We start from the raw sequence: 18,141 nt of genomic DNA on the forward strand, positions 1-18,141 counted from the left end.
TTTTTTAGTTCTATTAATACTCTGGGATGAATACCATCAGGTCCCGGTGATTTACTACTCTTCAGCTTGCTGAACTGACCCATTACATCCTCCAAGGTTACAGAGAATTTGTTTAGTTTCTCCGACTCCCCCGCTTCAAATATTCTTTCCGGCACCGGTGTCCCCCCCAAATCCTCCTCGGTGAAGACCGAAGCAAAGAATTCATTTAATTTCTCCGCTACGGCTTTGTCCTCCTTGATCGCCCCTTTAACACCATTTTCGTCCAGCGGCCCAACCGACTCTTTGGCCGGTTTCCTGCTTTTAATGTATCTAAAAAAGTTTTTACTATGTATTTTTGCTTCCAACGCTAATTTCTTCTCAAAGTCCTTTTTTGCCCTCCTTATCTCCGCTTTGCATTTGGCTTGGCATTCCTTATGATCTATCCTGTTACTTTCAGTTGGTTCTCTTCTCCACTTTCTGAAGGATTGTTTTTTGGCTCTAATGATTTCCTTTATCTTACTGTTTAGCCACGCCGGCTGACGTTTAGTCTTTTTTCCCTTTTTTCTAATACGTGGAATATATTTGTCCTGAACCTCCAGGATGGTGTTTTTAAACAGCATCCACGCCTGATGCAAGTTTTTTACTCTGCGAGCTGCTCCTTTCAGTCTTTTTTTCACCATTTTTCTCATTTTGTCGTAATCACCTTTTCTATAGTTAAACGCTAGCGTACTTGATTTCCTAGTTTCACTTCCTTCAATGCCAATATCAAAACCGATCATATTATGATCACTGTTATCAAGCGGCCCTCGTATCGTTACCCCCTGCACTAGATCATGAGCACCACTAAGGACTAAGTCTAGTATTTTTCCTTCTCTTGTCGGCTCCTGAACTAGCTGTTCCATGAAGCTGTCCTTGATTTCATCAAGAAATCTTATGTCCCTTACGTGTACAGATGTTACATTAACCCAGTCTATATGCGGGTAATTGAAATCCCCCATTATTATTGTGTTGCCCAGTTTGTTTGCGTCCCTGATTTCCTTTAACATTTCCGCATCCGTCTGTTCGTCCTGGCCAGGCGGACGGTAGTACACTCCTATCACTATCCTTTTCCCCTTTGCACATGGAATTTCAATCCACAGTGATTCCAAGGAGTGTTTTGCTTCCTGCAGAATTTTCAGTCTATTTGATTCAAGGCTCTCGTTAATATACAATGCTACCCCTCCACCAATCCGATTTACCCTATCACTACGATATAATTTGTACCCCGGTATGACAGTGTCCCACTGGTTATCCTCCTTCCACCAGGTCTCAGAGATGCCTATTATATCTAATTTTTCATTTAGTGCAATATATTCTAACTCCCCCATCTTATTTCTTAGGCTCCTGGCATTCGCATATAGACATTTCAAACTATGTTTGTTGTTCCTAAGTACATCATGCTTAGTACTTGACAGTATTAACTGGCAATCTTTTGTCTGATTTTTATTGTTATTTAAAGATACCCGATCTACTACAATCTCTTTTGCAACCTCACTATCAGGATACTCTATCTTCCCTGTTATGGTGATATCTTTGAAAGATACCTTATCCCGAACCATGCTCTTTTGAGCGACTGTCGGCCTTCCCCCCAAGATACCTTATCCCGAACCATGCTCTTTTGAGCGACTGTCGGCCTTCCCCCCATCCACCAAAGTGCTACCTGTGTAAACCGGTGTATTTTGTTCTTCTTCCACTCCTCTTGCCCCTAGCAGATTACTTCTCTGTGTGTTCCCTTTCTACCTACTCCAAAAAAAAAAAAACCTGCCTGTCTGACTATATAAGTAAAGGTCAGCTATTCTTTCCTTCCCTCCCCTTGTCCTAGGTGCATTGTCCATCGCTGAGAGAGCGCGAGGCGTACGCAGGGTCCCCGAAGTCCTTCCCTCCCCCTCTCTCTCCCGCCCTGCCATCATCCAGTCCCCCTCCCCCCGCCCCGTTTCTTTCACAGGGCCAAATGAAGCAGCACAGACTAAGTAGTCCCGGCTATACCAATGCTTTCTATGTCCAGCCTGCCGGACACTGCCCTCCCCTTCCCCTCCCCCTCTATTGTAGAGGGGCTGCTCAGGGGTCGAATCTGCCCTGTCCCTACGCCTAGAGAAAAGAGTCCCAAACGTGGTCCGGAACGCTGCTGAGTCAAAGGCCGATTAGAGCTCAGTGAGAGAGCGAGTGGAGGATTGAGGTGCGCGGTGGGAGCATGCAAGAAAACCACTGAATAAATGGCGTTTTCAACGGGACAGATGTCTGACCGAACGCTGCTCTGCGCGGTTTTGCTTTGCGTTTCAGGTGAGTGCAGGTTTCAGGATTTAACATTTCTGTAGAAAACAACAAGCCTTGAAATTACCGGTACGCGTGTATGTGCGGGAGGTGGAGGGATGTCCATCTTGGCAGTGTGGAAGAAGTCCCCAGCGGTCAGATAGTCCTTTATCTCCTCAACGGCTTCTCTGCAAGGGGGAAACCCCGCATACTTTCCAGGATGTGGGGTTTTTTTTTTTTTTGTAACTTTAACTGAAAACACGGTGAACTGCAGAGGGAGAGTTAGGAGGAGGTTTTTTTTTTTTTTCCTCCGTTAAGAAAACCTTTAGAGTGGTCACAACATCTTTAGTTGTAACCCCAGCTCTGCTAAGGCCGCGCTGTGGACTCCTCCGTTAGTTAGTCCCTCACTTCACCGGCCTTATTACCTGCTGCCTTGCTTTATGAAGAATGTTATTCTGCTTTTATAAGAAAGGGGCTGGGAAGCTTCGCAGCTACACGTGCTTTTATTTATATTGATGATACACTTTTTTTTTTTTTTTTTTTTGCAACTTTAGGGCTCAGATGCCAAGATCAACTGCAGCACAGTTAGATTTAAAAGTTTTAATCCAGCATTTGAGTGGAAGCATAATTTTTTTGTTTGCAAGATGTGTTTTTGGAAGCCTACTTTTTATGTTTGTTACGAGATAGAGAATAATGGTATTTGAATGTAAAGGCATATGAGGGCATGGTGGGGATAACATTTTCTGCCGTTTGGACGTATCAAATCTGTTTAGTGTGGCCATAAAATCGAGGTTTAGGGAAGGCTTTTGAAGAGTGCCAGGCAAAGAAAGGGAAAAGAAAGGTGTTAGTGCAGATTTGATTGGAAAATGCTAAAGCCGATCTTGTTTTCCATTGCTTTGAAAATAACATCTTTTCCTGTCACGTTTGCTAAATTATTTTAAGTCTCTGCAAAATCCAGTGGGACTGAAGACAAGAGGGGTTTAAGGGAAGGGATACACATATAGGGTGTGCCATATGTGCCTTAGCTGGCAAGAAAAGCTTTTGATTCTTAAGATGTATTTTTGTTGTTTTGAGATTCAGGGTGAAATAGTCAAAAGTACGGGAATGAGTTAGAGCGGAACCCCCCGGGCGAGTTATCTCGAAATACACTGCAGATGTTTTATCCCAGCATTGACGAAGTGCCTGGGAATCCAGGGGGTACATTTTGCTGTTGCTAATGGTGGGCTCCTTGTTCAGGAGGGAGCCCTGAACCATCTGCAAACGTCGCTTTAGAAAAAAAAAAAAAACACCTTTTACATCCATGAAAGAGAGAACCCAAATGCTGGAATAATTGTAGTAGATATGTGGCCTCGGTGTGCACTGAAGGGGGAGGGGTGGGTCAGGCTGGGGATTTCTGTAACCATCTTTTTTTTTTTTTTTGTCTTTTTGTATGGATAGGTGCAGTCGCAGGGTTTGGAGGAGGGGAACAGAGGGTGGTTTTGTTTTTGTCATTATGCTAACAAAATGTGTATTGCTTAATTAAACAACTCTCACCCTATTAGACTGTAAGCCACCAATTAGGTACGCATTTCTGGAACAGTAGGCAATACACAAAAGTTGAAATCAAGGTTTGCTAATCCCTCTCCCACTGTGTGCAAGCGGCAAGAGTTACAAACCTGGTGGGGAAGTTTCTGTTGTTTGTGATTTAAATACCTCTGTTGAGCTGCAGAAGTTAAGTAAATCGATCCGCGGGAGAGAAAGGGAAAAAAAAAAAAGTTGCCTTCTTGAAAAGACACCTATAATGACTCAGTTTGTAGCGAAAAATGAAGTTTTTTTTCCCCGGAGGGGGAGCAGTGCGGAAGGTTTAAAGCAGTTCCGAAGCGAGGAAAATAAACCTTCAGCACAAAGGGGTTTTTGCTAATGATTTCTTGTAAAATCAGACTTTTACGACTTTCTCTGTTTAGGATCTTTTTGACAAGCTTGTAAAATTAGCAAACAAGCTTGCGCTCAGTGGTTCCGCTGATAGGGAAAAGTTAGGTACACTGTAGGCTTCATCTTCTCATTAAGATGTTTCTTAATTGTTACTATTGTTTTTTTTTTTTTAATTTTTTGGGTTCTCTCTTTTTTTGTTTTTGTTTGCTTTTATTAGATAAGTTCCCTAGTTAGGTGTCAGGGGTTCCATATTTTTAGACAGATAAGATGGAGGGGTGAAAGGCCGACAATTTGAAATACAGAATCTTATTCATAATGCAGCCCCAACTTTTGCAGTACTCTATATTAAAAATGTGTTTAAATACATAATAAAACCTGGCCTGGGATTGAAATGTTTTGCGTTTATTGCATTTGTATCCCACATTCCCCCACCTATTTGCAGGCTCAATGTGGCTTACATAGATTTAAGTAGAAAGCACACTTTTTTTTTGTAGATTTCATAACTTCACATAATTTACATCCTGTGTCTATATTCTGTGAATGAATGTGTGGATCAATCACAGACCAAGTAAAAGACTGTATCACAAGTTTTAAAAACTTTGCACAGTGCAGTATGGGCAGGCAAGGCCAAGAGCAGAGAAAATTGGGAGAGGGCCCCAAAGCCCACCAGCTGGCTGTATCTCTCTGTATGTCTAGCTTCAGACAGGCTTGGGGCCCAGGACAATTGCCCTGTTTGCACCCCCTTAACATGGGCCCTGCAGGCAGGGGTTGTTTATAGTTCTGTTGAATGAAATGTGTGATTGCTGATTATCTCTTCATTACAACTATATAACGGCTGGTATTCTGTTCTCTTCCCTAGGAGTGAGCTGTTTCACTGAGCTGTATTTTGTAAAAGAGCCCCAGGACATAACAGTTGCAAGGAGAGATGCAGTGGTTTTAGATTGCTGGGCTCAAGGAGAAGCTCCCATCACCCTCACATGGCTGAAAAACGGAGTGAAGGTTTCTGAGAGTGAACGCATCTACAGTCTGTCCAACGGCTCCTTGTATATCAGTGAGGTGGAAGGCAAGCGAGGAGAGCAGAGTGATGAGGGATTGTACCAGTGTTTGGCCCTGAACAAACACGGAGCAATCCTAAGTCAAAAAGCTCATCTTACATTAGCAAGTAAGTTCCAGGATTTCTTTTTCTTCTTGATTATTTTTTCTCCAGTTGTTTATTTCTTTCCACAGTGATGGTGTAGTGACTGTGATCACAAGAGTGTGAGCATCACTTGTGTCCCTTGTCTGAGGTCCAGTAGTGGGGGCTGAGCTTTGTGCTGAGAGTGGTTTGTGCTTTTTGACTTGAGGGGGGAGGGGGAACAATCTGCCACCTGACCTGCATTCACTGGGGAGACAACTGTGATTATCGTCAGTTCAGGAGGGTTGATCTTTCTGCTTTCAAAAAACTTAATGCTGCTAAAATGTAAGAATTACCACCATGCCTACATATAATTTCTTTCAAAAAGAGATCAAATACATTTTGTGTTCATTGTGAAATATGGCTTAAGTATATCAAGCTTATGCCACTGTTCTGTTGTATATGAACATTTGGATGAACTTAGGGACAAATGAGCTAACTTTCAATTTTGCTGCTTTGCAACCTTTTGGACCTAGTGCATAAGACCTCAACATTTGCCTATGGATAAGTGGACTAAGCTAAAAACCAAGGAATGCTGCAGATTTTAGCATGTGATTGAATGGGCTATCCCTATTGGCCACATGGACAACTGGGCCAACCACCTCGGGTGTGAAAAATGGATTAGCCCTCTTATCCATGACCATCCATTAGGGAAAAGCGGTTCTTAGTAGCAGTCCAAAATGGGATCAGATCTAAATTTCTCTATTGGCTTTTCCAATTGCATACAACATTGTTTAACTGATCTACAAGCTGTGTTGAAAACAAGGCTTAATTTGTAGACATAAAGGAAATGAGACTGTGGAGCTGGAGTAGGAGGTAGTTGGGCCAGGAGCAGGAGAACCAAAGAAGAGGGGCTAGTTTAGGATCTAGGGTGACTGTTCTGTGCTCTGTTCCAGGCACACTCCCTCCCTCCAGGCTGCCTGGAAGGGAAGGACGGAGCAGAACACCCCTACTTTTGTTCCCTCTAAGCTGAGCAGGAGTCCTCCCAACTCCATTGCTGCGGGGGGGGGGGGGGGGTGCTGCTTCAATATTATGTTTGGTATCACTAGGTACAAGCAGGTTCCATGGAGTCCTGCACAGTTTTCCTGTCCCTCACTATTGAAAATGTAATAGTGAAATAGCACCCCATACTGGCAAGAATGTAGGTGGAGGACTCCTGCTCAGCTTAGAGGGAACAACAGTGACCCTCTACTGCTGTGCAGTCCGAAAAGAAGTGGTGGAACTGTGTTCTAGGCCATTCCCCTCAGAAATGAAGCCCTAGAGGTTCCCGACACCAGTTGATACAAACAAGTCTTTGGGTGCCATCTCCTTTCAGTCTCACACTTGGATTGTCACGTAATCATATTTGTTGACTTTTAGAAGTCAGTTAATATGTTTTTTTATGCCTAATGTGAGCCTGAAACTGGTTGTGTCATGCTCATACATTGAGCTTAGATTCATCTTCACTCAGAAGTCAATGGAATTATTCAATAAACGTTTTTTTCTTTCAAATGCCATCACTTGAACATAATTCTCAAGGTAGTCATAGATGTAGTAAGTGGGTCCAATAAGAAGGTGTCACCCATGAATTATATGTTGATTTTTATTTCTGCTTTTCCTAGAATCAGAATGAGAAAAAAAGTTATTTTTGAATAAAGCCCAGTGATTGGTGTTCATCATATCAGTGGTGCAGTCTTATTAACAGTGACACAAGCATCTTTTAGTTTCCAAAGTTTTCTAGTCTTTGCAGTAATAGTTTTCAATCTTTATTTGAAAAGAAGCTTATTATAATGTATTGTGAATTTCTACAGAACCTCAGCCTTTTCACCAGGATGCAGTACCCCAGTCAAGGGTTGCTTTTGGTGCTCTTCCCTGTCCAGCTCATTTTCAAAAGAGAAGGGTGCCCATCTTTCGAAACAAATCGGGAGATGGGCGCCCTTCTCGCAAGGCCGCCCAAATCCGCATAATCGAAAGCAGATTTTTTTTTTTTACACCCTCGATGGCTTTCTGTCGTGGGGACGACCAAAGTTCACGGGGGCGTGTCGGCAGGGTAGCGAAGGTGGGACTGGGGCGTGATTAGGAGATGGGCGTCCTCGGCCGATAATGGAAAAAAGAAGGGCAGCCCTGACGAGCACTTGGCCGACTTTACTTGGTCCATTTTTTTTTCATGACCAAGCCATGAAAAGATGCCCGAACTGAGCAAATTACCACCGGAGGGAATTGGGGGTGACCTTCCCTTACTCCCCCAGTGGTCACTAAGCCCCTCCCACCGTAAAAAAACAGGTTAAAAATACTTTTTTGCCAGCCTCAAATGCCATACTCAGGTCCATCGCAACAGTATACAGGTCCCTTGAGCAGTTGTAGTGGGTGCACTGCACTTCAGGCAGGCGGACCTGGGGGGGGGGGGGGTTTGCGGGGCTCAGCACCCAAGGTAAGGGAGCTATGCACCTGGGAGCAATTTCTGAAGTCTACTGCAGTGCCCCCTAAGGTGCCCGGTTGGTGTCCTGGCATGTGAGGGGGAGCAGTGCACTACAAATGCTGGCTCTTCCCACGACCAAATGGCTTAGATTTGGCATGTGAGGGGGAGCAGTGCACTACAAAAGCTGGTTCTTCCCACGACCAAATGGCTTGGATTTGGCCATTGAGATGGCCATCTTTGGATTCCATTATTGGCGAAAACCAAGGGCAGCCATCTCTAAGTTTGACCCAAATGTATTATCAAAACGAAAGATGGATGCCCATCTTGTTTCAATAATATGGTTGGGGACGCCCTTTTACGGGGCCGTCCTTAGAGATGGGTGCCCTTAGAAATGGACGCCCCCGTTCGATTATGCCCCTCCATGCCACCTCTTCCTCCCCTTCTAGAACTTTCTCCTTTCCTTTTCTGGCTGCCTAGTCTCCATGGCTGCCGCCCCCCCCCCCCCCCCCTTGTTTGGGGCTGTCTGGGCTGTTATTGGCCAGCCTAGAGAGTGCACATATATGTCTGGGGGAGGGGGGGTTGGAAAGTGTACAGAAAGAGGTGAGGCAGTGTGTGGCTCATCCTGTTTTCTTCCTTCCTGTGCCTGCTTCCCTAGCATGGCATCCCAAGGTAGATACCCATCTTCCCAGTGGTAAAAATTGGTTCTTCCATGACAGCACAAGGTTACACCCAAACTATGTGGCTATGCTGAAGGTATATTGGTTACTTTAGCTCCTTGTAAACTTTACATAATCTCCTAGAAACAACTGCAGAAGACTCTGGATCGCCTTGCGTCCAGTTTGTAAATAAAAGGACTCAGTGATTTAAATTAGTGTTAAAGGTCACCCAGGCACTTTTCAATAGTGAGGGAAGAGAACTGGTAGAAACGAGGGCATCGGCTTGGTTACCTTGTCAGCATGTGTCCTTTTTTGGGGTCGTATGCTAATTCTGAGCCTTGGAAAGTTTCTATTGAATTATATCCAGGAGATGAGAAGCATACACTCAGCTGTGCTTTAAAAAGAAATGCAGGAAGATTGAATACATTAGTAATCACATGTAAGTTAGGATTAACATTTAAATCCTAAAGCTTGCCTACTCTACCTACAGCACTCATTTTAAAGCCCTTTTTTTGTGATGTGATTCAGCTGACTTAATTTGGACCTAACACTGTAGTAAGCTTTGTAACAATTATTTATTTTGGGAGTGAGTTTGATGTTAGTTCTGTAGAGCCATTTGACTTTATTTCATGGTCCTAGGTACAGAAGGAACTGTATATATGGGAGCAATTTTATAACTGTGCCTAGAAAAATGTTCAGAAATGCACCTCCTTTATGCCTGTGTATAAATGCAGTGTAGGTGTCTTTGTGCCTTTGTAAAATAAGCACCCAGAACTATCCCCAGTAGCAGCATACATGTTCTCACACAAATTTACACCTGCAGAGTAGGTGAAGGTATGTGCCTGTTCTCTATGCTTTTACTTTGGGTGTTTTATAAAGTGTGTATGTATATTGCAATGCACTCAAACTACACCCTCAGGACTTGCCTTGGCTCTTAAGGAGTTTCCTTGGGAAAGTTAGATATCAACAATGGAATAAGGTTTGAAAGTGGATGTTGTGGGGGGGTAGAGTGAGAAGGATTTTAAGTACCTTGGATGTGGTCTCGGGGGTTGGGGATGACAGTAAGAAAGTACTTCTAAAAATACTAACTTTTCCTTCAAACCCTTCCTCCCTGCTTCCCTGGACAATCGCATCCACTTTCATAAGAGTCTGCAGCCAAGGTGCTGCTTATCTGTTTTCTGATCTAAACATAGAGTAAATAATTGTTGAGCATATCTTACATATTAACAGTTTAAAAAAAGATAATTAAATTATGAATGTATATGAAAGATGTGCAAAGGGACAGTAGCCAGGGTTGAACACTTGATTATTGGTGTTAACTGCAGGCAAGGCTGACGCTTGTTCTTCTGGGGTTTTTTTTTGTGTGTCTCTTATGTGTTCGATTTATGCACATGCACTTCTCTTTCAAAAACAGCAAACTATGCTAGCCTGTAGTATCAGCAGGGTGCAAGGATGTTCTTTTACTTTTAGTGGTCAGAGCTTTCACTGGCAAGATTATTTGCTTCAGAAGTGAAATGCATTTGCAGACCTAAAAGTTTGATCTGTACAGTAGTTTTAAGGCTTGAACACACAAGGGGATAAAATCTTAGTTTCTAAAGTTAGGAACTGGAAGCTGAAGGTTCTACTGCAGGCAAGAATTCCATTATTCATGTGCAAATTAAGAATTCACAGGGTTAAAAGGTTAGAAACTGGCCAGGATGAGGTTTACCCTCCTGATAAAGAGCAGATGACCCTCATTCATTGGCCAAAGCTTTCATGTAGACCCTCTGCAAATTGTTCTTTAGGAATGCAGAGATTCAGATGTGAGCAAGGCTTTCCTTAAGTGTCACTGTGGATCCTTATCTCCCCAGCACATCAGAGCAGGTCTTCAGGGAGGGGATCCTCAGCAGAGGCCCCAGGGCCTTGTCTTTCCTGTTGTTCATCCATGCACATAAGAATCCTGAATCATTTTCTTCAGGTTTATTTTTAAGAAAACTATAAAGGTTAGAGTAGCATTTGGGTATGAAGTTGTGGTAGGCAGAGGATTGGCCTTAGAGCACTGGGGAGGGGGAGATGGGGGAAGGGCTGCTCTGTGTTCTCTTACCCAGCCATTTGTGAGGCACCATGTGGCGAGAAATGCTAATAACTAAAGTTTCAAAAGCTTTATTCTCCCATTGTTGATGCCACGCTGGAATAAGTTTCTATCGACCGGAATATTAAGGTTGCACTTCTAAGAGCAAGATGTCTATAAGGCTGCTCTCAGACCCCTTCAGCTATAAAGGGCACCAACATTTTTAAATTTTGAAACCTGAGTATAATTATAGTTCACAACAATTGAGGTGTAACAGAATATTGTCTTGTTTGCACAGATTTCTGAGCAGCACTTAATCAGTGAAACAAGGAATATATTTTGCAGCTTTTGCAGTCTGCTAAGCTGGCTGTTCATTAATAATTGGATGGACTTCTGTTTGTTTCCTTTCCATCACAGGTGAAAATTAAAGTTGTAAGATGGAGAGGTACAATAAAGATGCCTGTGAACTTCTTAGATAGATTTTTCCTGAAAACTTAATATTAAAGATAATTTTAACACAGCAGAACATGTTTTCAAATTACATGAGAACTAAACTATAATCCTTAAAAAACAGGCCAAATACCAATGCAATATTTTAGTTTTAGAATAAATATTACAGGAGGGTAGTACTAAAACTGCAAATTCTTACTGCACTTTAGTAAAGGTCCTCTTAACTTTACTAACATTTACTCTGTCCGCAGCTGAAGTTATTCTCCTGAAGATAGCATAGCCAGTACAATACTACATTTCTCCAAGTTGCCTACAGACAGCAATTTTTCACACTTAAAAACCTGCTTATTGCACTTTAATTGCAAAACTTAGCCCGTGGTAACAGTTGAGGGCATGCCCAGCATCTAATCATACAGTTAATGCAAAGAATAAACATTTTACTGCGCATCAATTGCAAATAATGGAGGTGCCCTTAATTCCTCTTCAGGTGGCATTAAATGATCTGTGTTTGTCGGCTACAGCAACAGTTGACATATGCTGAGTTACCGTGTATTAATTGCAAGTCACTCTCCCCACACTTTCCATGCTGTGCACTTATCCCCAGATTCTAGTGTTCTGTGCCAAAATCCAAGTGTATTCTATAACAACACGTGTAACTTAATTGGCTTAAGCTAATCAGCGTTGATAACAGCACTTAACAAGCAAATATGAACACTAATTGGCAATAACTAGAATTTATGCGCACAACTCCTTAAGTGTATTCTGTAACGCACTGTGCCTAAATTTCAATGTTCACGGGCAAAAATAGGTGTGATTGTAGGTGGAGAAATGGGCATTTCGTGGGTGTTTCAAAATTTACGTGCGTTATCAAATATGGCCCTCTGCGTCTAAATCTATGCGCTGGGATTTACGCCACATTTTCATTGGTGTAAATGGAGGCACATGGTTTTAAATGCTGGGGTATCAACTAAGCATATTCTGTATACTGTGCCTAAACCTAGACCTTATAGAGTGTGCCTAGGCGGAAATGTTTACCGCGCAGATTTTTTAGGTGCCTTATGTAGAATCAGACCCTTAACGGGAAATTCTGTAACAAGTCACTTTCGTTTATGTGCCAGTTGCACACCTAAATTTGAAGAATTCCAACTTTTTCATGCCTAAGTGTCCACTTACCTGTGAAAATGCCAATAGGGCACCTAATTGGTATTGTACAAATATTTACCCAAATAGCATGGTGTGTTTTTGTAACATCGGTAGACCATAAGCGGGGCTGACATTTACTGTTCACTCAGTGTGATTGCGCTTTATCCTATCATCTGGCATTCTTTTCACCAACGTGGTTTATTATCATTGTAACATTTTTTTATTCTAAATTGCTTTGATCTGTTTCACAGAAAAGGCAGTATATCAAGCCTGTTGATAAACAGGCAACTGACATAATACTGTAAATTGTCCACAGTCTTGCTACATTTAGGTGCCCCCCTTTACCCCAGCTCTATAGCAGGTATAAATTGGGGTGCCTAAGAATAGACTTGCCAATACTGGGTTTATGCTAGTTTTCTGTAAGGACACAGGTGCCAGAATAGCCTTACTGCGTCAGACCAGTGGTCCATCCAGGGGCGTATCTGCGTGGGGCCACAGGGGCCTGGGCCCCCGCAGATTTCGCCCTGGCCCCCCTCCCCGCCGTCAACCCTCCCCCGCTGCTTACTTTTGCTGGCGCCGAGGTCCGACCCGCAATCTCCGTTTTTCGTCTTCCTCCGTGGCCATGCTTCCAGGAAGTAATGCTGCAGTGCTGATTCGTTGAATCCAGTTCGGCGTCTGACGTCAGACGTCGAACTGGATTCAACGAATCAGCACTGCAGCGTTACTTCCTGGAAGCATGGCCACGGAGGAAGACGAAAAACGGAGATTGCGGGTCGGACCTCGGCGCCAGCAAAAGTAAGCAGCGGGGGAGGGTTGACGGCGGGGAGGGGGTGGAGAGAGGCGGCGGCGGCGGGGGGGGAGGGAGGCAAAAATGTGCCCCCCCTCTCTGGCTGTGGCCCCCCCTACCGCCGGATTCCAGATACGCCCCTGGGTCCATCTAGCCCAGTATCCTGTTTCCAGCAGTGGCCAATCCAGGTCGCAAGTACCTGGCAGAAACCCAAATAGTAGCAACATTCTGGAATCCCAAACAATAACAAGATTCTGGAACTCCATAGAGTAGCAACATTCCATGCTACAAATCTTGGGAAAAGCTGTGGCTTCCTCATGTCTGTCTCAATAGCAGACTATGGACTTTTCCTCCAGGAACTTCTCCAAACTTTTTTAGAACCCAGATACACTAACTGCTGTTACCACGTCCTCTGGCAATGAGTTTGAGAGCTTAACAATTCTTTGAGTGAAAATATATTTCCATTACAGGACGCCTAAATAGAGGCACCTTGTTGTAGAGTTGCCCCCTTAGCGTGCAAATTAGTGCATGTATAGTGTCAAGCCACTGTGGCAACTGATATTGCAGTGATGTGCTAATAGCACTTGCTAGGTCATATATAAGGAGGGAATTCTATAAGCGATGCCGAATCTTGGACACCAAAAATATTCAGTGCTAAGTGCTAGTGTATAAAGGCTGCCTGCCTTATATAGAGTAGCATTTTATGCAGATCCTGCGCCTAACTTTTGGGCGTCAAACTTGCGCCTACTAAAACCTGGTGTAAATGCTGGCAGTAAGACAGTATTCTCTAATTCTACACACAACTTTATGGAACACCCCGACACACCCCCTGGCCTTGTGCCATTCGCAGATATGCACTATGGTAGTTAGGCACTAACCCTTATAGCGTGCAGCTAGTTGCGCACACAAATACTAATTGATGCCAATTAACTGCAATAATTGGCTGTTAGTTCCCAATTATTGCTAGTTTAAGGGCTCATGAACTGATTAAGTTGGGCGCATGGCCAAATTTTGGCACGCAACTTTGGGCGCCTTATATAAAATCTGGGAGAAATGTGCTTGATACACACTAGGAATCTTAAGGGGCAGTTCTGTAACCTAGGTTCTAACATTTACATGTGCATTATTCCTCTAATTCTATAAATTGGTCACTCAACATTATGCTTGGCGCGCAAAGTTGCACTTGCAAGTTATAGAATAAGGTCAGTTGTACGTGTAACAATTTAATAATGAGCTTATAGTTGATGTTAACTAGCAATAATTGGCATTAAATAGCGTTAATTTGTACCAATTAGCATATACATGTTAAACTGAGCTTAGTCAGTATTCTATAACATGTGCACGCAAAATGCATAGCACATAATTGCACGGGGTTGTGGATGAGAGGGGATGGGTGGGTCAAGAGCACATCTAGAACTTGCATTCATGTGTTATAATAGGGTACTTGCAGGTACATGCCTTGGGTTCTCTGGCATGAGGTGCAGGGCATTGCAGTTCGTCCAGACTGTGGCAGCTAGATTAGTGGCTGGGATGTCTAGGTACGAACATATAACACCTGTGTTGAAGCGGCTACATTGGCTCCCAGTGTTGTTTCAAATTCGTTATAAAGCTTTGGTTTTAATTCATCAAACCTTGTATGCGCTGGCTCTATAACGAATTTGTTCGTGCTTATTGCCTGTGGTGATCCTTGTGCTCAGAAAGCGCGATGTGCCTATCTTTGGGCATGGTAGGAAAAGTTCAGTATGTTGAATCGAGCCAAGCTGCTTTTCCTATTGCTGGGATTTGCCTATGGGAATGCCCTCCCGGGTCCGTTTCGTTTATGCAGCAATGTGGTTCATTCAGTTAAAGAAACTGTTAAAAACACAGCTGTTGAAGCTTTTATGTAGGAGCAACTGGTGTTATAATTCTTGAAGAAGATTATTATTTGCAGTGGTTTTTTTGTGATATTTGGTTTCCTGTATTTGTTGTCAAAGCTGTTTCTACAATGAATATTCATGAACTTGATTTGCATACACTGTATTATATGCAAATCTCTTTCATGCATATTAATTGTGAATATCCTGGAAACCTGACTGGCAAGGGGGTACTCCAGGACCGGATTAGGTTATAGGCGATATAAGAATGTTTCAAATAAATAAATAATTGCTTACAGTTAGGTGCGGGCACATACACAGCCTTTGAGGTGGTGGAAGTGCTTATGCCTAAGTTGGACATGCAAATTCGGACTTGCGCTTGTATTACATAAATACATAAGTATTGCCATACTGGGAAAGACCAAAGGGCCATCAAGCCCAGCATCCTGTTTCCAACAGTGGCCAATCCAGGTCACAAATACCTGGCAAGATCCCAAAAAAGTACAAAACATTTTATACTGCTTATCCCAGAAAGAGTGGATTTTCCCCAAGTCCATTTAATAATGGTCTATGGACTTTTCCTTTAGGAAGCCGTCCAAACCTTTTAAAAACTCCGCTAAGCTAACTGCCTTTACCACGTTCTCTGGCAACGAATTCCAGACTTTAATTACACGTTCAGTGAAGAAAACTTTTTCTCCGATTCATTTTAAATTTACTACATTGTAGCTTCATCGCATGCCCCCTAGTCCTAGTATTTTTGGAAAGTGTAAACAGACGCTTCACATCTACCTGTTCAACTCCACTCATTATTTTATAGACCTCTATCATATCTCCCCTCAGCCGCCTTTTCTCCAAGCTGAAGAGCCCTAGCCGCTTTAGCCTTTCCTCATAGGGAAGTCGTCCCATCCCCTTTATCATTTTCGTCGCCCTTCTCTGCAGCTTTTCTAATTCCACTAGATCTTTTTTGAGTTGCGGCGACCAGAATTGAACACAATATTCGAGGTGCGGTCGCACTATGGATCGATACAAAGGCATTATAACATCCTCATTTTTGTTTTCCATTCCTTTCCTAATAATACCTACCATTCTATTTGCTTTCTTAGCCACAGCAACACACTGAGCAGAAGGTTTCAATGTATCATCAATGACGACACCTAGATCCCTTTCTTGGTCAGTGACTCCTAACGTGGAACCTTGCATGTTGTAGCTATAATTCGGGTTCCTCTTTCCCACATGCATCACTTTAAATCTAAAAAGATTGGATGTGTATATGCATGGATTGGAAAAGATATAAGGGAAGATACTACATTGTTATGCGAGCTGAAGGCGCTGGGCAATCATTGAATGACTTAGGTTACAGAATTGATGCCTAAGGCTAGATTCAATAAATGGCACCCAAGGTTAGGCGCTGGGATGATCCACGCTAAGCTCGTAGTCTGTAAAGGGTGCTCTTTGTGGAGCTTGCTTTATGGAATACTAGCTCAGTGCGCATTACGCCTGCTAAAGGCTGGTGCCCAATTGATGGCAGTTAGGTACGCAAATGCAGATATTCTATAACATTGTGCATATGCCCCTCCCATGGCCATGCCCCCACTGGAGCTGCATACTATGAAATGTAGGCACACAAGTTACGGAATAGTGCAGATGCATGCATAGCTCCTAATTACTGCAAATTAAGTGCTTATTAATCCCAATCATTTATAGCACCTAATTGACTAATTTAGTTTACACACTGATCTGGGATTGGGCGACCTATACAGAATCCGGGGGTTAGCATCCAAATGTTTGGCATCTAACTTTAGGCAACCTTTCTCGACTTTACCCCTGTGTGCATAAATGATTAGAGTACTAGCAGATCTGCATATGAGTGCACACATATGCATGTATATGCCAGTGCTGTAAATATGCGCCTGTCTTGCATAGCATTTATTTGCAGGGGGCCATTCACATGGGTGGGACTTAGTCAGGGCTCCCACTTATGCATGTCAATTATACACATTGCTGCCACATATAAGTGCTTGTACTTATACTATTCACCTATTGTGCAGCCTTTGGGTGCCTCATTGAAGATGCCCAGTTAAAGAAATTACCTTCTTACCCCCTCATTCTATAAACGTGAATGCACAGTTCTACACTACAGGAACCTCAGAAGCCAGAGGTTCATGCAACTGCATCACTAATTTTGATGGCTGTTTATATTATTACTATGCTAGGTGGGAAGACATGAGGAGAAGGGCTCTTGTGTGGCCATAGAAATAATTAGGAGTCCTAGCTGAAATGCAGGCACTTGCATAGCCAAGTGTCTGGCAGTCTGTGCAGAGAATCTAGATGGCCGGATGTTTAGGCAGTGGTTAGATTAGTATTGGTGGCTATTTAGATCATTACAAAGCTTTGTGCTTAGATGCAGGAAGGAAGGGAAACCAAGTATGAATGAAGTAAGGAAATGTTATGTTCACCTGCTTAAGACAAACTTCATTGACTGAGAGATGACAATAGTTGTCCTGGATTAAGAGAGGCATCTTGCAAGTAGTAATGTTATCCGGCTGGAAGCTGCAGTATATTCTTATAGTATGGACAAGAATACCTGGGCAGACTGGATGGGCCACTTGGTCTTTTGCTAAATCATCTGCTGTATTACTTTGTGATTAGAAGAATGGTATTAAAATGCACAAAAATGAATGAATTACTGTGATAATATTTAGTTATATTTCATCTCTTATTCCACAGCCTAACAAAGTTTCTGCCTATTTTTGATATATACATTTTTTAAAAGTGTGGTGGCCACCCACATACTTTAGGTACCTGGATGTTTAAATTATTTAAAGTTTAACCATAGTATATCCTCCTACATAATGTTGATTTACAAAAATTCAGCACAGTGCTAACAGAGGCAGTAACCCAATGCATTAATCTTTTAAGTATGTGAACCACATCTGTGCTTTTAGTTATTAAATTATAAGCCGTGTTATATAAAAAGAATTAAAAAAAAATCTGGTAGAGTCTGGCGTGCTTAGTCTATTTTTCTTCTAGTGAATAATCTGAGGGCTTTTGTTGAATTGTGTCTTGGGACTTAAAATGATAAAAGTGGCCAATAGAATTTTACAAGTTTGTTAAAGCAGTACATGGCTTGTAAGGCAGTCTGCCTGAAGAACTCATAAAACTTGCAGGTACCTAAGAAATGGCGGGGTTGTTTTAAGGTGCTCTGTTAGGGAATTGCCCATCTCTTGTCACCTGTGGTGTTTCCCTGTGTGGTGATCACTAAATTAGGGCCACTTTTTTTTTATTGCAGAGCAGTGCACTGAAGCAGAGCTTACTCCTTCTTATTACAGTGGTGTGTGTGTGTGTGTGTGTTTTTTTTTTCCCTGTGTGGTTTCTGGAAGGAATTGCTAGCTAGCCATTCATTGTCACATCTTTTGTTGGCCTGCTGAAATTATTGGAGAGAAGGATTTCA

At 42.7% G+C, this 18,141-nt stretch overlaps 1 protein-coding gene across 1 annotated transcript in view; it reads left to right on the top strand.

Annotated features, from left to right (window-relative positions):
* Nucleotides 1-2,231: 2,231 nt before the first annotated feature.
* The window catches only part of PRTG (protogenin), a 247,392-nt gene continuing 231,482 nt past the window's right edge, over nt 2,232-18,141 (top strand). Inside the window, exons 1-2 of the mRNA XM_030190411.1 lie at nt 2,232-2,298; nt 5,039-5,341. Of these exons, the coding sequence (XP_030046271.1) occupies nt 2,232-2,298; nt 5,039-5,341 (370 nt within the window). The remainder of the gene's footprint in view (nt 2,299-5,038; nt 5,342-18,141) is intronic.

Source organism: Microcaecilia unicolor, chromosome 1, assembly GCF_901765095.1.
Source record: "Microcaecilia unicolor chromosome 1, aMicUni1.1, whole genome shotgun sequence".
NCBI classification, from domain to species: domain Eukaryota; kingdom Metazoa; phylum Chordata; class Amphibia; order Gymnophiona; family Siphonopidae; genus Microcaecilia; species Microcaecilia unicolor.